We start from the raw sequence: 21,273 nt of genomic DNA, 5'->3' as shown, positions 1-21,273 counted from the left end.
GGTTATCCGATGTTTACCCTGGTTACAGCTTACCGCAGCTGCCAGACGCTGGCTCCTGCTCTCTGCTCGCTTCATTTCGTCGCTCTTTTGCTGTCACACACAGCGATCTGTGCGTCACAGCGGGAGAGCAGCAATAAAAAAATGAACCAGAGCTTGTGTAACGAGCAGCGATCTCACAGCAGGGGCCAGATCGCTGCTCAGTGTCACACACAGCGAGATCGCTAATGAGGTCACTGCTGCGTCACAAAAACCGTGACTCAGCAGCGATCTCAGCAGCAATCTCGCTGTGTGTGAAGCACCCCTTAGCCATCGCACCACAGATTGATGACTCACTTTGACCCTATATTCTTTGTTCCTTTTGTGTGAAATCTGAACAGCACTGTTATAGACATCAGATACAGATTATTTCTTAATAATGTGATAAACTTTGGAGGAACTTTTCCGTGGCCTGCCTGCCTGCCTGCCTTCCTTCCTTCCATGGCCTTCCCTTTCCTTTCTTTCCTTTCCTTTCTTTCTCCATAGATACGTCTTTTTGTTTTTTGCCTGACTTCCTTCTCAGATTAATATGGAGGACAAAAAAGACTGATATTGCTATTTAATGTGTGCAATTTTAGTATTAATGTGTAATTGTATTCTGGAATTAATTATTTTTATTGTGAAAAATATTTTTTTTTATTGCGAACAATGTTTTATGTATTTTATAACCATTGATTTAATATGGGCTAGGATATATAGGGTTAATCTTTTGACTAACGACACACCCATTGTTTTGATTGTTTTTTCTATGTATAAATGTCAATGTTTTTATGGTCCTTTTATATCACCTGAGGAAAACAATGTATGAGCAGTCGAAACGCATTGTGGCTTTAAAACTAGAAGTCCCAGAGAGGGGTCATTTAACATTTCTACCTTTGGAACCCAGAGACGGGTCGAATGACCTGAAGGATTTTAGCTAACATCCTATAATCACCGTCTTTTGTTCTGTAATTAAGGCCATTACTGTCGCACCACAGGAGGTTGTTGTTTTCAATTGAGTTTAGCCATTTAGTTTCTAGTTAGTTCTATTCAGTTTATTGTATTTCATTTGACCCTTTTTCGGGACTTCAGGGGGGAGCTCAAAATTTCTGGGACTTCTAGTCCAGGGACCACCAATAAAAGGTTTGTTGTTTCAAAAAAACCCTCTGAATTTTTTCTTTCATTAGCGCTTTATGAGACCGATCCTTTTTTGTCCTCCATGTACACATTCCCCTTGAGGGAAGTTCGGCAGTAGCTGCTGAAGGGAAAGCCTAATTGGATTAGCACTGTGATGCCCTGACGTTGCAGGTAGTCACACATAGGCCCCCGCATAACACCTTCCCTCACCTAGGTTGCATACAGCCGACCTGAAACCCTAGCCACCGCCCTCAGGACAAGACATGCACACCAGAGGGCGGGACCAGGCGGTTAGGAAACGCCCAACTAGGGGTCTAGACAGCCTGGGGCGGGAAAAACAGTAGTTCAAGTCAGGAGTTCAAGACTAGAGTTCAAGTTGAGAGGAGTGGAGGCTGTGGCTAGGTGTAGCTCCAGCGCAGGTGAAGCTCAAGTTGACAGGTGCCAGGGTCGGAGCCCTGGTACCTTGGCTAAGTGGCAGACGGTGGTCTCCATCAACAGGCGACGGGAAGACGGCAGCCAGAGATCCGAGGTGGACCGGGACAGGGTTGGAGCCCGCCGGTACCGACAACGAAGAACCGACCCGGAAACCGTTCACAGATGGGTACTCGGACACTGAAGCCAGGACCGGAACCAACGGCCTAGCAATCAACTGATTGGGGGCAGGATTATAGGTCCTGTCCCAACCAAAGTCCCAAAAGCAGACAACCACCCACAGAGAGGGATAGGGCAACCGCCAGGGCCCGATAAATCCCACGGGTCAGCGTCAGTGGGCACGGCTCCTCAGGTACACAACAAGCCGGGAGCGGACTCCCGTGTTCATTACCAGGAAGTCCAACACAAGCAAACACAGTGCAGAGGGAAAAGACGGTGAGCACCAGCCCAGGTGGGGGACCAGAGTACAACCGGCGGCGGCCGGCTACCAGCACCTTGGTTTACCAAAAGACTCATGTGATTTATTCAACTGTGAGTAACCAAACATCCCCTGGTACGTCCGGGCGCGCAGGCCCCTGCCATCTCCATCCATCTCAGATTAATAATCTTCCTGACATCTGGTGATAAATCTGGCTTTGTGTTTGCCATGTGTTATCCAAAATACACACACACACACAGACAGACAGACAGACAGACACACACACACACTCACTAGGCAAAATTAGACTACCCATAACAAAATAGGCAAATCATTTGGTCCAACAAATGTGAAAAACCAACACAGAGGGATAAAACAATATCAAACACAATTTTCATCTTTAAAGCGGGCAACCATTTGCTTCTGATCTACTAAAATCACCAGGAAAATGGCATCACAACAACCAGACAGAAGTAATCACACTTATTTTTTGTTTTTTTTTTAAAAGAAAAGTTTTGGTTGTTACTGTATATTAATATATATATATATATATATATATATATATATATACATACAAACAATGGAATGGATCCAGCAATAAATTCGGAAATCCAGGTGGAGGTAAAAAAATTGTTTATACTTTATTAAGCACGATTATAAAATATTTCAGAGCTCCTGACATGTGGTATATGCAAGACGCATGCAGAAACGGAAGAGGCGTTTCAGCGGTGCAAGCCACCTTCCTCACGGTCCAAGTTTTGGCTTGGATCGTGAATAAGGCGGTTTGCACCGCCAAAACGCGTCATTCCTTTCTGCATGCGTCTTGCATATACCACATGTCAGGAGGTCTGAATTATTTTTTAATTGTGCTTAATAAAGTATAAAATACACTCGGCTTCTCCTCCAGACTGATTATATATCTGGGGGGTTGGAAGGTGGAGATGGGCGGCTCTAATTCAGGGCGAGCGCAGCACACTATTGGACGTGGTAAGATACACGTGGTGTGCGTGCTTACGTACCCGCTTGTGGATGTGACGTCCCCTATACTCGGCATCTCCCTAGATGAGTGGAACGCGGATATATGCGTTCCACTCATGGAGTCTGCGCAGAGTGTTGAATGGGTGGAGTTACGTCACATGTCAATATACACGCCCCTTTCTTTGGACACGTCTGGAAGCGATACATGGATTGGAGCTCCTGACAGGCGCGCATGTTAAGCGCTGCCTGATAGGCTTCCTGGCACACTTCCTGCACTATCCTGGATGTGATGCATACACCGGATTTGGTTTGTTTTGGAACGCACGCTATATCCACTCACCATGTGCTCGTATATAGCGCGGATGTTTACACCTATGGAGAGCAATAACGTTCAGCTGAATATGAACACCTGGGGGTGACACTGGCCATTGGTGAGTTATTCAATTGAGTGCAAGCTATGATTGGTTTCACTATGCTTATATACTCTCTGCTATGTGTGCCTCGGCTCCTTAGTGTATCTATGTGAGCTTGGGTATAGGATCTCTGACCTCTGATGTGCTACCGGAATCCCCTGATGATTCTAAAGTGATGAAACGCGTCGGGACGAGGGCCAGGTACATTATAGGGGCACTAAGAGAGGGCTAGATGTGGTCTGCCCTTGTAAGGGCAGAAGTTTTCGGGGTACCAGGCATTACTGAGATTTCCTAGGGTCATTGTAGGGCCAGCTGGATGCTGTGCGGACCCGTGTGGAGAAAATCCTGCATACCCCAAGCTGCGAGGAATGGGTGAGATCGAGTCTAACTCATTCTAGAATCCTGTTTTGAGTGATTTCCTCTTTGAGGATCACCTATGCACTATATGTTTGTTATATTGAGTTTTTTTGATAATTTTTTAGGTACTCACGTACGGGACCACTGTCTCTTTTGGAGTAACAACTATCATACTATATTTGTTTTGTATGTTGTGTTTGTTAATTTTGTTATATTATTGGCTCCTGGATCTGGGCTTCATTTGCCCTGCTCAATACAGAGAGCTATAGGTTACCCCTGTGTCTTAATCTAGATTTTATGTGAATAGATTAAAAGTTATATTTTAGCTTCTTACACATTTGCTATTTTGTACTAATCATAAGGGGCTTATCTGTCTCATAGGACAGTTGCTGTTTGATTAATAAAGTATAAAAAAAATTTTTACTGCCATCTGGATTTCCGAATTTATTGCTGGATCCATTCCATTGTTTGCACTAATACTGGATGGTCTCCCAGTCCGGATCCGCGCACCATCGGAGAAACCAGGAGGATTCAGTCACATCAGAGCTCCATCAGGTGAGCTGGTCTATTTTCTGTGTTTTTTTTGCCATATATATATATATATATATATATAATATATATATATATATATATATATATATATATATATTGCATTCTCAAACTATTTATACAGTACATAGTGAAAACTAATGAAGCAATTTAAGGCAGTTTTCTGGCAAAGAGAAATTTTGACTCAACTAAATGTTAACTGTGCTTTCAAGTATCTTTTCAGAATAAGCTGTGCAGTGTGTCTACATAAAAAGTAACAATATTTCTGACCAATATACACTGCTCTCTCGCCATATTTCCCCTCTGCAGGCTTTATCTCTTAATTGCAAATAACTCTGAGCTGGTGGGACAGGTTTAGCTACGTTGATCTCTCATACACAGCTAATAGAGAAGGACTTCTGCTCTTCATTCTTTCGTTAGCTCACTGACAGAACCAGCAGCAGCATGGAGGAAATGATATCGCTGACCTGAGCTGTGTGGATGGGAATCCAGCTGTGGGATGAGTTGAAAGACTTGTCTGAAAGTTTAATATGATATCTATGTGTCTCTCTTTGTCCGTACCGTCACAGTTCTCCTCACCTCTCCCTACCATATAATAGACTGTGCAATGTGACACCACAGTGAAGGTGGCTTTACACACTGCAACATCGCAAACGACATCGCTGTAACGTCACCGGTTTTGTGACGTTATAGCGACCTCCCCAGCGACATTGCAGTGTGTGAAACACATCAGCGACCTGGCCCCTGCTGTGAAGTTGCTGATCGCTACAAATCGTTCAGGACCATTCTTTGGTCATTTGTTTCCCGCTGTGCAGCAAAGTTTTAGAAGGGGACTTTACAGCGACTTCGTTAGCGACTTCCCTTTCAAAAAGCTGCTTTACAACGTCCCCAATGACTAGCTAGGTCGTTCTGCAGGTCCGGATCGCTGTTGCGTCGTTGGCCAGGTCTGCCTGTTTGACAGCTCACCAGAGACTCACCAGAGACTTTGTAGCGATCCCGGCCAGGTTGGGATCGCTGGTGGGATCGCTAGAAAGTTTCAGTGTGTAAAGGGGCCTTGACTCTGTAGTGTGTCTTGTGTAAGCAAGCCTGAACTGAGATGTGTTTTTCAAAATGGACGACAAGTTCAGGAGGCAGAGTGGAGAGGAAGAATGCATGATATGTTTTTTATAATCGCCTTTACCATTGATGTAAGCAGTTTTTGAAAGTAAGTGCTCTTTTAAAGAGATTGACTGGTATCAAAGTAGAATAGCAGAATCATTAATTAGCTAACACATCTCCAATGCTGACTCGCCACTGCTCCTAGTGGCCTTTATTGATGTGGCCGCAGTTGTGGTGTCATGTCTATAGCACATGACTGCTGCAGCCAATCACTGAGCTATGTGGTTTCATGCTGTCTATCTTGGCAAGCTTTTACCATAAGACTTAACAATCCCTTTAATTGCCAACGTAGTACTATACGGAAATGCATATCTCTTACTTGCAGGGATAGTTATCTGGAGTTCTGCCGTGACTATGAGGTTCCTGAGAACTCCAGGATTGACATGTTTTTCCATTTACTGTTACAGCAATCTTTCCAGTATAGGACTCTCCATTGCCAGATAAGCATTGCAACCCTGGTGGTGATTGTGGGAGATTAGAAGCTGGAAGGTGAAAAGTAGAAAAAAAATTAAACCACAATTGTTCACTTGAATCTAACGCATATGCCAAAATTACCACGGAACTACCTACCAAGTACCATATATAATACTGAGAAGAGAAGTTAGAGACGCGATTATATAAAAAATATTAAAATAAAACTATCATTTTCAATTTTTATCTACTAAGTCATATGACTCAAGTTATTATAATGTTTTAATAAAAAAAATAAAATAAGAAAAACATAGCAAGGCAATAATCAATAACATTAATGATACATAGCTTGGGCATAAACAAATGTATTGAATTGTAGGCTCTTTATTAGGTCAGACAAGGTAATATTTACATTTCATGAATAGGAAACTCATATTAAAGGGTTAGTCCACTACTTGGAGCTGCTCTCTCACTTCTTCCAGATATCGTGATTTGTGGAAAAAGCAAAGCCAGTGATGAGTGACTGCAGGGACCACATGACACAACAATGTCACATGATCGACAGGACAGGCAGTGCCAGCACCAGAGGTAGGTATAGATGGTGTTATTTTTTTGGGAGAAAAACAGGGATGGAAAAGGGCTTGTCTGAGTCCTGGACAACCCCTTTAATTCTTAATGCCGACCTGTCATCTCGATTTTGCATGTCAAAATAAAGGTATGGCCATCATGGTGCTGTGATACAGTTTCAATAGATACCCTTAGTGCATTAATACACATCCTGGTTGTTGTTTAATATGCATTTGAAGTTAGGTGTAAAACGTTTTCAGTGCATTGGATGGGAATATGCGTAGGGTCCTTGACTACTATCTTAGGCCCTCAGTTGCCTCTGGTGTCTGTATAGGCCTACTTTTTTAACTTTCATGCTGGCGCCCTCCTCGCTGCATATTTCTATCCTGGCATTCTTCAGTAAAATGGCAGCAATAACATTACATATGCAGATTTAGATCTTGGCTTGTCATTGAGCTGAAATCTGAATCTGGGCATGTGCTGGTGCCATTTACCGGGAGCTCAATCTGTGCAAGCACCGCTTATGGCAAGGACGAGGAAGAAATTTAGGGCCTGCACATATTTTGGTATTAAATTAATGTACAGGTGCACAAATCTGCTATGTGGCCAATATACGGACATATACACACACACACACACAGTGCAGCCGAACACTGTGATTAATGAGTACAATATTGCTATAAATGTTAAATATGTAAAGTACTTAGCGTTTTTTGATCAAATAGGGCAAAACCATCCAAAAACATCAAGGAGTACCTTTAATATGGATCGTCCATAATACTATTGCTCTACCTCTACGTGTGCCAAAAAAAGGTTTCATCTGAATGGGGAGTGAAAACTGACACAGGTATAGCTCGCAATTAAAACCATGTGTGGGAAATATGGGTGGATTAGAGCAATGTTTAGAAACCATACATATTAAAAACTACATTTCATGTGGTTGGATGGCTTTTGCACTATTTGATCAACAAACACTAATTACCTTACGTATAATGTATATAGCAATATTTGAGTTCATGTATTCATTAATTGCAGTGTGTTGATGCATCGTGTATGTATATATCTGTATAGTAGCCATATAGCGGATTTTTGCATCTGTACATTAATTCAATACTAAAGGTGTATGGATCCTACATTTTGTACGAGCTATGCTTAGCTCACTTTTCACTCCCCGTTCAGATGAGATTGGTTTTAGCATATGGAGAGGAAGAACAATAATATTTAGGGACAATCCATATTAAAGTTAAACCTTGATGTGGTTGGGCGGCTTTTGCGCTCTTTGATCAGAAAACGCTATATACCTTAAGTTTTTAATGTTTATAGCAATATTGGATTCATGTATTCAATAATCTCAGTGTGTTGCTGCATTGTGCATGTATATGCCTGTGGCGAGGACAGCGCTGGCACAAAATTTCTAAAAGGATTAAATTAGCAAAACTCCATGATGCCATCATGATCATAACTGCGGTCAGAGTGCCACCAATAGGTCACACGCTGCAAGTGTACCGCCCTGGGGGCTCGGTTGCCTGCCGAGCCGTTCGGATCCGGGCTCGGGTTGTCGGTGGCTTGAGCGCCTCCGGACCGGGGGGTCACGTCGCTCCGAAAAGGGGGGTGATCTTGCTGGCGCTACAGTTGGGGTGGTGTGGTGGACGGTTCACAGCCGAAGCCGTGGTATTGGTAAAGTTCGAGACGCCACCCACGGGTCGTGGTGATTGTAGACTGTATGGGGGCTCCCGGGAGCGGTGTAATGGCGCAGCTAGGTGTTGACCTCTCCGTGGGTAGGGGATGTTGGTCCCGGGGCCCGGTTGGCGAGGGTAGGGGTGGAGGGCGGAGTGTTGCGGTGCGGTGCCTGATGGCACTGTTGTACTCACGATTATAATCACACAAAGAGTCACTGAAAAACCAAGTTCGGTGATGATCGGTGCCCACAGCTGGCTTTCTGCTAGTAAGGTTGGTAATGCCCGCCTTTCTCCTGCACCTCTGTGTAGTGATTTTTGACTCCTATGCCTACGCAAACCCGTTTGCCCGCAGACACTGGCCCTTTGGATCTCTAGCCCTTGGCGGTGGCACTTATCTGTATTGGTTAGGCTGTTGCCTTAGGTGGGAAAGGACCCTGAGGTCCAGACCGCAATCAGTTAATTTGACTAAGATCCAGTGGCTTCTGGACTAGTTCGGGATCTGGGTACCCTGCCTGGTGTTCTGGTATCCAGTTGGCTCCCCGGTTCGGTTCCAGTGGGCCACTACCCTGTCCCGGTCCCTTACGGTCCCACCGGTCGTCTTCCCGGTCTCCTGCAGGCGGCACTACCGTCTGCCTCCTGGCCGAAAAGGGTACCTAGGCTCCTACCCAGGCCCCTGACAGTTCCTAGTTCTCTCCTCCACTCCTCCTCTGTCAACTGTCAACACTGTTCTCTTTTGTGTTCCCCGCCCCAGGCCATCCGAACTCCTCGGTGGGCGTGGCCAACCGCACGACTCCGCCCCACCGGGTGTGAACGTCAGGACTTGGGAGGGGTGACTCAGGGTTTCAATGTGCGGCAGCTATTACCTTATTAGGGTGGGGTGTGGTGCGTGGGACTACCTGTGACCCCTGGCTAGTCCAGGGTGTCACATTCCCCCTTGGTTTAATGCAGACCATCCGCGGGCTGCCCGATCAACACCGGTTTATTTTTTTTCTTTGTAACTGGGAAAAGAAAACGGAAACATGTACAAGCATACTAAACTTTTTACATTGGTTTGAATCTTCCCTTACGGGAGGCATTTGCTTAAACGTTACGGTAACATTTTTAATAACAACGGGTCCATGTGCTTCCGCTTTCCCACCCAAGCAACCTGTACCTTGATGCTGCCCCTAAGAAACGGGCAGCACCCCTTTTCCCCAGTCCAGAACTAGGAACTGATCCAGGCTACCCAAGCGGGAACGGGTACGGTACTTCGCACCCGGCAGTCACTTAGAGGCCCCACATCCAGAGGACCCCTGACCCAATGGATGGATGGATGGTGACCGGACCCCAGCCTGCTCTGCTGTGGGTCCTCCCTCCAACCAGCCTCTCCGGAGACCGGCAGTAGCGGAAAGGGCAATTAGGGCACTATTTACAAGCCCCAATGTTTTTGGGTGGCTTGCCAGTTCTCAGCCATGTTCATGATTGCTCATGCAAAACAAAGGGGGCAACAAAGGTCCCAACAGAGACAGGCAGTTTGGTCCCAACGGGGACTTTTCAACTTGGTAGCTGGGATCCGCTACCTTTTTCAACAGTCCATTCTCAACTGTGGGGCTCCAGTGCCACCTTCACATGGTGCACTGCCCCTGGACCCCGATGGTAGCTCGCTGCAGGTGATCTCTCTCCATATACATGCGGGCATGCACATCCGCTTTATACCCCTCTCGGGCAACGATCTCCCTGCGCAGCTGCTGTTGCTGCCGCTCCCAATACAGAGCGCCGGCTGCCTGCTCCGGGTCAGCCTGTGTGGGGGACGGGCCCAGCCAGAGCCCCTCAGTGCCGGCTACAACCAGCACCTTCGGTGATGAGGGATCCCGCTGTGACATGGCCTGCTCTGCCATCTGGCAGCTACATCCCCGCCGTGCCTCAGCCGAGGCTGGGTGTCTGGGAGCGGTCAGCGTGACTTGCGGTGCTAGCTGCTGGTCGAGGATCGCCTCCGTTGTGGCCGGGCGGACTGCCAGAGCCATCATCATAGGGAGCGCGGCTTCCTCTGGGATCGCTGGTGCGCCCAAGTCGGGACGAGGTACTTTCTGGACGCGGGTTCGATGTGGACGTATGGGGGTCGGAGCGATGACGGGCTGACTACTGGCGTCTTCCGCAAGCGGATCTTTGCAGGCTGGTAGAATGGGCTCCACTGCCGGTGTTGGTGGCAGCGGACCGAGCGGGGGAGCGGCAGCAACCGGTACGGGCAGCGAGGGAGGCAATATAGAGGGCAGGGGAAGACCGGATCCCTTAGCCACAGCGGCCGGTCCCGGAGGGACATAGGGGCGTGGGTCGCTTACTCGCTCCTCCAAGGTTGCTTCCACCTCGCGTACTCGCACGGCCGCAGCCGGCTCCTCCACCTCGGCCATCCACCGCTCCATCAGGGAATCAGCCTGGGCCTGGATCTTCCGACACATCCTTCCGCGTTGGTGTCCAGGAACGGGTTCCGGCAGAGTCCTGGCGTCCCTGCACTTCACGGTGTCAGTTACATGCCGCAGATCTTCACCCGCTCCCCTCTTGGTCTTTTCGGGACACTCCGCTTGCTTTCTGCAGCGCCGCTCTGTTCCCAGGGGTGGGGCTTCACTTTGCGCCCTTTCTCTCGGGGAAGATGGTGAAGGCGGGAATTTTTTGCACCCAAGATGGCGGATCTTCAGATTTTTCAGAGGGATGCCGCTGACTGGGACTTAAAGGCGCACTTCCACTGGTAAGTGGACTGGTTCAATCCTGTTCGTGACGCCAGAAGAGTCGATGTGTACCGCCCTGGGGACTCGGCTGCCTGCCAAGCCGTTCGGATCCGGGCTCGGGTTGTCGGTGGCTCGAGCGCCTCCGGACCGGGGGTCACGTCGTTCCGAAAAGGGGGGTGATCTTGCTTGCACTACGGGTAAGGGTGATGTGGTGGACGGTTCACTGCCGAAGCTGCGGTATTGCTAAAGTTCGTGACGCCACCCACAGGTCGTGGTGACTGTTGACACCACCGCTGCGGTGAAGGTATGGGGGCTCCCGGGAGCGGTGTAATAGCGCAGCTAGGTGTTGACCCCTCTGTGGGTAGGGGATGTTGGTCCCGGGGCCTGGTTGGTGAGGGCTGGGGTGCAGGGTGGAGTGTTGCGGTGCGGTGCGGTGCCTGATGGCACTGTTGTACTCACGATTATAATCACACAAAGAGTCACGGGAAAACGAAGTTCGGTGATGATCGGTGCCCGCAGCCGGCTGTGTGTTCTCCTAGTAAGGTTGGTAATGCCCGCCTTTCTCCTGCACCTCTGTGTAGTGATTTTTGACTCCTATGCCTACGCCACGGTAGTCCACTGCCCGACTTGTGTACGCCGGAGGAGCCCGTTTGCCCGCAGACGCTGGCTCTTTGGATCTCTGGCCCTTGGCGGTGGCACTTATCCGTACTGGTTGGGCTGTTGTCCTCAATCGGGACTTAGGTGAGAAAGGAGCCTGAGGTCCAGACCGCAATCAGTTAATTTGACTAAGATCCAGTGGCTTCTGGACTAGTTCGGGATCTGGGTACCCTGCCTGGTGCTCCGGTATCCAGTTGGCTCCCTGGTTCGGTTCCAGCGGGCCACTACCCTGTCCCGGTCCCTTACGGTTCCACCGGTCGTCTTCCCGGTCTCCTGCAGGCGGCACTACCGTCTGCTTCCTGGCCGAAAAGGGTACCTATGCTCCTACCCAGGCCCCTGACAGTTCCTAGTTCTCTCCTCCACTCCTCCTCTGTCAACTGTCAACACTGTTCTCTTTTGTGTTCCCGCCCCAGGCCATCCGAACTCCTCGGTGGGCGTGGCCAACCACATGACTCCGCCCCACCGGGTGTGAACGTCAGGACTTGGGAGGGGTGACTCAGGGTTTCAATGTGCGGCTGCTATTACCTTATTAGGGTGGGGTGTGGTGCGTGGGACTACCTGTGACCCCTGGCTAGTCCAGGGTGTCACATTCCCCCTTGGTTTAATGCAGACCATCCGCGGGCTGCCCGATCAACACCGGTTTATTTTTTTCTTTGGAACTGGGAAAAGAAAACGGAAACATGTACAAGCATACTAAACTTTTTACATTGGTTTGAATCTTCCCTTACGGGAGGCATTTGCTTAAACGTTACGGTAACATTTTTAATAACAACGGGTCCATCTGCTTCCGCTTTCCCACTCAAGCAACCTGTACCTTGATGCTGCCCCTAAGAAACGGGCAGCACCCCTTTTCCCCAGTCCAGAACCAGGAACTGATCCAGGCTACCCAAGCGGGAACGGGTACGGTACTTCGCACCCGGCAGTCACTTAGAGGCCCCACATCCAGAGGACCCCTGACCCAATGGATGGATGGATGGTGACCGGACCCAAGCCTGCTCTTCTGTGGGTCCTCCCTCCAACCAGCCTCTCTAGAGACCGGCAGTAGCGGAAAGGGCAATTAGGGCACTATTTACAAGCCCCAATGTTTTTGGGTGGCTTGCCAGTTCTCAGCCATGTTCATGATTGCTCATGCAAAACAAAGGGGGCAACAAAGGTCCCAACAGAGACAGGCAGTTTGGTCCCAACGGGGACTTTTCAACTTGGTAGCTGGGATCCGCTACCTTTTTCAACAGTCCATTCTCAACTGTGGGGCTCCAGTGCCACCTTCACATGGTGCACTGCCCTGGACCCCGATGGTAGCTCGCTGCAGGTGATCTCTCTCCATATACATGCGGGCATGCACATCCGCTTTATACCCCTCTCGGGCAACGATCTCCCTGCGCAGCTGCCGCTCCCAATACAGAGCGCCGGCTGCCTGCTCCGGGTCAGCCTGTGTGGGGGACGGGCCCAGCCAGAGCCCCTCCATGCCGGCTACAACTGGCACCTTCGGTGATGAGGGATCCCGCTGTGACATGGCCTGCTCTGCCATCTGGCAGCTACATCCCCGCCGTGCCTCAGCCGAGGCTGGGTGTCTGGGAGCGGTCAGCGTGACTTGCGGTGCTAGCTGCTGGTCGAGGATCGCCTCCGTTGTGGCCGGGCGGACTGCCAGAGCCGTCATCATCTGGAGCGCGGCTTCCTCTGGGATCGCTGGTGCGCCCAAGTCGGGACGAGGTACTTTCTGGATGCGGGTTCGATGTGGACGTATGGGGGTCGGAGCGATGACGGGCTGACTACTGGCGTCTTCCGCAAGCGGATCTTTGCAGGCTGGTAGAACGGGCTCCACTGCTGGTGTTGGTGGCAGCAGACCGAGCGGGGGAGCGGCAGCAACCGGTACGGGCAGCGAGGGAGGCAATATAGAGGGCAGGGGAAGACCGGATCCCTTAGCCACAGCGGCCGGTCCCGGAGGGACATAGGGGCGTGGGTCGCTTACTCGCTCCTCCAAGGTTTCTTCCACCTCGCGTACTCGCACGGCCGCAGCCGGCTCCTCCACCTCGGCCATCCACCGCTCCATCAGGGAATCAGCCTGGGCCTGGATCTTCCGACACATCCTTCCGCGTTGGTGTCCAGGAACGGGTTCCGGCAGAGTCCTGGCGTCCCTGCACTTCACGGTGTCAGTTACATGCCGCAGATCTTCACCCGCTCCCCCCTTGGTCTTTTCGGGACACTCCGCTTGCTTTCTGCAGCGCCGCTCTGTTCCCAGGGGTGGGGCTTCACTTTGCGCCCTTTCTCTCGGGGAAGATGGTGAAGGCGGGAATTTTTTGCACCCAAGATGGCGGATCTTCAGATTTTTCAGAGGGATGCCGCTGACTGGGACTTAAAGGCGCACTTCCACTGGTAAGTGGACTGGTTCAATCCTGTTCGTGACGCCAGAAGAGTCGATGTGTACCGCCCTGGGGGCTCGGCTGCCTACCAAGCCGTTCGGATCCGGGCTCGGGTTGTCGGTGGCTCGAGCGCCTCCGGACCGGGGGTCACGTCATTCCGAAAAGGGGGGTGATCTTGCTTGCACTACGGGTAAGGGTGATGTGGTGGACAGTTCACTGCCGAAGCTGCGGTATTGCTAAAGTTCGTGACGCCACCCACAGGTCGTGGTGACTGTAGACACCACCGCTGTGGTGAAGGTATGGGGGCTCCCGGGAGCGGTGTAATAGCGCAGCTAGGTGTTGACCCCTCCGTGGGTAGGGGATGTTGGTCCCGGGGCCTGGTTGGTGAGGGCTGGGGTGCAGGGCGGAGTGTTGCGGTGCGGTGCGGTGCCTGATGGCACTGTTGTACTCACGATTATAATCACACAAAGAGTCACTGGAAAACGAAGTTCAGTGATGATCGGTGCCCGCAGCCGGCTGCGTGTTCTCCTAGTAAGGTTGGTAATGCCCGCCTTTCTCCTGCACCTCTGTGTAGTGATTTTTGACTCCTATGCCTACGCAACGGTAGTCCACTGCCCGACTTGTGTACGCCGGAGGAGCCCGTTTGCCCGCAGACGCTGGCTCTTTGGATCTCTGGCCCTTGGCGGTGGCACTTATCCGTACTGGTTGGGCTGTTGCCCTCAATCGGGACTTAGGTGAGAAAGGAGCCTGAGGTCCAGACCGCAATCAGTTAATTTGACTAAGATCCAGTGGCTTCTGGACTAGTTCGGGATCTGGGTACCCTGCCTGGTGCTCCGGTATCCAGTTGGCTCCCCGGTTCGGTTCCAGCGGGCCACTACCCTGTCCCGGTCCCTTACGGTTCCACCGGTCGTCTTCCCGGTCTCCTGCAGGCGGCACTACCGTCTGCTTCCTGGCCGAAAAGGGTACCTAGGCTCCTACCCAGGCCCCTGACAGTTCCTAGTTCTCTACTCCACTCCTCCTCTGTCAACTCTGTTCTCTCTTGTGTTCCCGCCCCAGGCCAACCGAACTCCTCGGTGGGCATGGCAAACTGCCTGACTCCGCCCCACCGGGTGTGAACGTCAGGACCTGGGAGGGGCGACTCAGGGTTTCAATGTGCGGCTGCTATTACCTTATAGGGTGGGGTGTGGTGCGTGGGACTACCTGTGACCCCTGGCTAGTCCAGGGAGTCACACAAGCACAAATTCCATGTAAACATGTGAAAAACAGGAGAAGAGGAAATAGATTGTGCAAAATATTTTATTTTCAAAAAGGGGGAACAAAGGGGGTTCAAGTGGAAATGCATAAAACATTAAGTGATTAAAAACATACAGAAAATCGGAGCTGGGTGTGGGCATATAAGATGCATATTACACAGAGCTATAATAATGGAAGATGGATAAATATGAGAAGGTCATTACAGGTCATTAATTTATCAACCCATGTCCTCACAGAGGCCCAGTTGGCGGTATTGTCTCTAGGCTTATCTTTCTCACCAACTAGCAATTTCAATTTATTTTCAGCACAAAAAGATATTAATCTTTTTGCAAGAAAGGTGATGCTGAGAAGGCATATAGAAACACAATGAACGTTGAGAGTTAGTTGGAGAAGGAGGCCCTTCAGGCTCTAGAGCAGAACTGGGCAATGGGCGGCCCGCGGGCCACATCCGGCCTGGCTCAGGGCGTTCTTGCTGGCCGGTCAGTGATGAGGGCAATCTGAGGCTCCGGAAGACCCCTGGTCAGATCGCCCTAATCACACACTGGATACCGGGCAGGGAGCGATCCTGCAGCTTCGCAGTCAGTGCAGGTAGCAGAACACAGGAATCTCTCCTCTGTTCCCTGCCCGACACCTTTCTCTGTGACACACGCGCGCCCTGATATTGTCAGTACGGCATGCGTGTGTCATTTAAAAAGTTCCCACCCGGCAGGAGAAGAAGCTGCAGCAGCCGGGGCCCGTACAAGAGAAGCAGCGGCGGGGCTCCTAAGAAAACAGCACGGGCGCAGCCTGGACATGTGAAAGAGAAGCAGCTCAGTAGGGAACTCGTACAGAGGTGCCTGAGAAGGGGACAATAAGAAGGAAGAGGTGAGTGGTTACTAGTAACCTGCGGGACAATGGGGGGCTGGGGGAGGGGGGTAACTGTTGACAAATATTTGGGGTGTAGCATATGGAAATGTAGTTTTACAGGTGTGGTATATGGGGGGTGTAGTATATAGTGGTGTAGTTTTATAGGGATGTAGTGGTGTAGTATAATACAGGTGTATATAGGGGTGTAGTATAATACAGGTGTATATAGGGGTTTAGTATAATACAGGTGTATATAGGGTTGTAGTGGTGTAGTATAATACAGGTGTAGTATATAGGGGTGTAGTGGTGTAGTATAATACAGGTGTATATAGGGGTGTAGTGGTGTAGTATAATACAGGTGTAGTATATAGGGGTGTAGTATAATACAGGTGTATATAGGGGTGTAGTATAATACAGGTGTATATAGGGGTGTAGTATAATACAGGTGTATATAAGGGTGTAGTATAATACAAGTGTATATAAGGGTGTAGTATAATACAGGTGTATATAGGGGTGTAGTGGTGTAGTATAATACAGGTGTATAAAGGGGTGTAGTATAATACCAGTGTATATAGGGGTGTAGTATAATACAGGTGTATATAGGGGTGTAGTATAATACAGGTGTATATAGGGGTGTAGTGGTGTAGTATAATACAAGTGTATATAGGGGTGTAGTATAATACAGGTGTAGTATATAGGGGTGTAGTATAATACAGGTGTATATAGGGGTGTAGTGGTGTAGTATAATACAGGTTTATATAGGGGTATAGTGGTGTAGTATAATACAGGTATATATAGGGGTGTAGTATAATACAGGTGTATATAGGGGTGTAGTGGTGTAGTATAATACAGGTGTATATAGGGGTGTAGTATAATACAGGTGTATATAGGGGTGTAGTGATGTAGTATAATACAGGTGTATATAGGGGTGTAGTGGTGTAGTATAATACAGGTGTATATAGGGGTGTACTGGTGTAGTATAATACAGGTGTATATAGGGGTGTAGTATAATACAGGTGTATATAGGGGTGTAGTGGTGTAGTATGTTACAGGTGTAGTATGTAGTGGTGTAGTATAATGCAGGTGTAATATATAGGGGTGTAGTATAATAGGGGTGTATATAGGGGTATAGTGGTGTAGTATAATACAGGTGTAGTATATAATGGTGTAGTATAATACAGGTGTATATAGGGGTGTACTGGTGTAGTATAATACAGGCGTATATAGGAGTGTACTGGTGTAGTATAATACAGGTGTATATAGGGGTGTAGTATAATACAGATGTATATAGGGGTGTAGTGGTGTAGTATAATACAGGTGTATATAGGGGTGTAGTGGTGTAGTATAATACAGGTGTAGTATATAGGGGTGTAGTATAATACAGGTGTATATAGGGGTGTAGTGGTGTAGTATAATACAGGTGTATATAAGGGTGTAGTATAATACAGGTGTATATAGGGGTGTAGTGGTGTAGTATAATACAGGTGTGTATATAGGGGTGTACTGGTGTAGTACAATACAGGTGTATATAGGGGTGTAGTATAATACAGGTGTATATAGGGGTATAGTATAATACAGGTGTATATAGGGGTGTACTGGTGTAGTATAATACAGGTGTATATAGAGGTGTACTGGTGTAGTATAATACAGGTGTATATAGGGGTGTAGTATAATACAGGTGTATATAGGGGTGTAGTGGTGTAGTATAATACAGGTGTGTATATAGGGGTGTACTGGTGTAGTATAATACAGGTGTATATAGGGGTGTACTGGTGTAGTACAATGCAGGTGTATATAGGGGTGTAGTATAATACAGGTGTATATAGGGGTGTAGTATAATACAGGTGTATATAGGGGTGTACTGGTGTAGTATAATACAGGTGTATATAGAGGTGTACTGGTGTAGTATAATACAGATGTATATAGGGGTGCAGTATAATGCCGGTTTATATAGGGGTGTAGTGGTGTAGTATAATACAGGTGTATATAGGGGTGTAGTGGTGTAGTATAATACAGGTGTATATAGGGGTGTACTGGTGTAGTATAATACAGGTGTATATAGTGGTGTAGTATAATACAGGTGTATATAGGGGTGTAGTATAATACAGGTGTATATAGAGGTGTACTGGTGTAGTATAATACAGATGTATATAGGGGTGCAGTATAATGCGGGTTTATATAGGGGTGTAGTGGTGTAGTATAATACAGGTGTATATAGGGGTGTAGTGGTGTAGTATAATACAGGTGTATATAGGGGTGTACTGGTGTAGTATAATACAGGTGTACATAGTGGTGTAGTATAATACAGGTGTATATAGGGATGTAGTGGTGTAGTATAATACAGGTGTAGTATATAGGGGTGTAGTATAATACAGGTGTATGTAAGGGTGTAGTATAATACAAGTGTAGCATATAGGGGTGTAGTGATGTAGGTTATCACAGGTGTAGTATATAGTGATGTAGTGGTGCAGTTTATTACAGGTGTAGTACATAGTGATGTAGTATATTACAGGTGTATATAGGGGTGTAGTGATGTAGTATATAGTGCTATAGTATATAGAGGTGTAGTTTATTACAGGTGTAGTGTATAGGTATGTATATTAAAGGTGTAGTATGTGGCGGGTGTAGTGATGTAGCATATGGGGATTGTGTGTGTATGTATGTATACAGTGTGTGTATGTGTATATATATTATATACACACACAGTATATATATATATGCGTGTGTGTATATAAATGTATATATATATATATATACATACAGTATATATGTATATAGAACAGAGTTAATTATATTAGTCCGGCCCTTTAAAACCATCCCAATTTCTCATGCGGCCCCATGAGAAAATTAATTGCCCACCCCTGCGCTAGAGGATCTCCTACAAGAACAGGAGACAACCACTTCAGGTGCGTTTCTCAAGACACTACTGCCCAGATCAACCAGGTTTCCTCCCTTGCCCCTCTGCCCAGCGATCAACATCTTTACGAGGCTTGTCATGAACAATTTTAAGAAGATCTCCACAAGAAGGAGATTTGAAAATCTCACGCATAGACAACAACGGGCTCTGGAAGAATTGAAATCATATAAGGATGTCGTCTTTAAGGCAGCGGACAAGGGGGGAAACGTGGTGATCTGGGCCGTCGATAAATATGAGAGGGAGGACTTATGACAGCTAAGGGACAGGGATAATTATACAAAGCTCTCACATAGTCCTTTATCCTCCTTTACCAGAGAACTGACACGTATACTGGAAGTGGCGTTTGAAAAAGGCATCATCACTAAAAAGATGATGGAGGGTCTTCTTAACACATCCTCTAAAATACCAACTTTATACTTCCTACCCAAAATCCACAAAGATGCTGTCAATCCCCCGGGGCGTCCGATTGTGTCCGGCATAGAGGGGTTGTGTGAACCAATTTGTAAGTTTATTGATCACTATTTAAAACCTATTGTTGAGACACTCCCCTCTTTTGTCAAGGACACCACTGACGTCCTGAATGGGATTGACGATATCTTTGTGGAAGAGGATGTCCTCATAGTTACTGCAGATATCGAAAGTTTATACACCAGCATTGGACATGAGGATGGTCTGGCAGTGGTCCGTTTCTTCCTTGGGATGGACAGTCGGTGTGGCAGGATGGGGGATTTGCTCATCGAGTTGCTCTACTTTGCCCTTACTCATAATTTTTTTCTTTTTAAAGATCAATTTTATCTTCAGAGGCAGGGTACTGCGATGGGCACGGTCTGTGCACCTTTGTACGCCAACCTCTTCCTGGGTTACTGGGAGAGGTTGGTATTTGGTGACGGAGGCGCCGGTGCCAGTGCCCATGTGCAGTGCTGGCTAAGATATATTGACGATGTAAACAGGGCACTGTGGAGCAACTTGAATTGTTTATGGAGCAACTCAACCGTAATAATCTTAATATCAAACTTACTTATAAGCATAGCAGCAGTTGCGTTGACTTCCTGGACATCAAGCAGGCCCGGATCGTCTTATTCAAACAGATGTTTTCCGTAAGGACACTTCTGTCAACACACTGCTGCATGCTTCATTTGCCCATACCCCCTCTACTATCCGAGCCATACCGACTGGGCAATTCCTAAGGATGAGGAGGATCTGCTCGTCAGACCAAAAATTTGAGGCCCAATCCTTGGATCTCAAACGCTGCTTCCACGATCGTGGTTATAGCAATAGAGCTATTAAGAGGAGCTATATGAGAGCCAAAAAGACACCCAGACCCCAGCTCCTCTCATACACGTCTAAAAAGGAACCTCTAAAGCCTGAACTTAGATTTATCGGGACGTATAATCATGAGTGGGGTGCTATGAGGGACATCTTGAATAGGCACTGGCCTATTCTTCTATCTAATTCCATCTTATCGGATGTCCTGACTGACACTCCACTCATGACGGCATGACGTTCCCGAAATCTTAAAGATATTCTGGTGAACAGTCACTATGTCTGTCCTGTCCACAACCCCTTCAGCACTGGCCCCCCTTTAACAGGCTGTTATAAATGTGGACACTGTATAGCCTGTAGGAATGTGATCCGTACTAGGACATTTTTGTCTTCAGAAGGAGTGAAACGCTTTGATATAAGGAGATATATCACTTGTGGCACCACACATATGGTATATTACGGCAAATGTCCGTGCTCCCTGATTTATGTGGGGCTCACTTCTCGTGAGCTCCGCATTAGGGTCAGGGAGCACGTACGTGATATTGAGGCAGCTAGATCTGCCGATGATAACACCTTTTTAAAAACCATCCCTCGACATTTCAAAGCGTTTCACTCCTGTGACCCCTCCAAGTTGGAGATAAGGGGCACCGACGTGGTAAGTGGTGGATCCAGAAGCGGTGACCTCAAAAAAATGTTGGCCCACTGTGAGGCCCCGCGGATCAGCATCCTTGACACGTTGGTTCCCAAGGGACTGAACAAAACTATTAGTTTCTTATCATTTTTGTAATATGCTGCCCACCTTTATCAACCCCTTTTTTTACCGTGATTTGCATATCCATTTTATGTTTTTAATCTCTTTTGATCTTTCCGTTCTCCCTGGCATAAGCACTTGTCATATGCTCTTCACTAAAAAATACTTTGTCTTTTTATTTAGTTTAGACCTGGACTATGTGCTACTTATTCTGGTTTGAGAGATTGATGTATTGAAGACAACTTCATTGGATGACCCTGCCCCTTATGATATGGATAAAGAATGAGATGAATATCGTCTCTGCCCTTGAAGTGACGGCGAATTCATGTATACTTCTGCTTTCCCTATATATATATATATATATATATATATATACATACATATATATATATATATATATATTTATACA

The 21,273-nt window shown here is 47.7% G+C and overlaps 1 protein-coding gene across 1 annotated transcript in view; it reads right to left on the bottom strand.

The window, feature by feature from the left end:
- The window catches only part of PLG (plasminogen), a 206,952-nt gene that overhangs the window by 75,897 nt on the left and 109,782 nt on the right, over positions 1-21,273 (bottom strand). Inside the window, exon 9 of the mRNA XM_075341468.1 lies at positions 5,777-5,939. Within this exon, the coding sequence (XP_075197583.1) occupies positions 5,777-5,939 (163 nt within the window). The remainder of the gene's footprint in view (positions 1-5,776; positions 5,940-21,273) is intronic.

Source organism: Anomaloglossus baeobatrachus, chromosome 3, assembly GCF_048569485.1.
Source record: "Anomaloglossus baeobatrachus isolate aAnoBae1 chromosome 3, aAnoBae1.hap1, whole genome shotgun sequence".
Taxonomy (NCBI): Eukaryota; Metazoa; Chordata; class Amphibia; order Anura; family Aromobatidae; genus Anomaloglossus; species Anomaloglossus baeobatrachus.
Note: the sequence above shows the minus strand (reverse complement) of the source record. Positions and strands in the feature narration are given on the sequence as shown.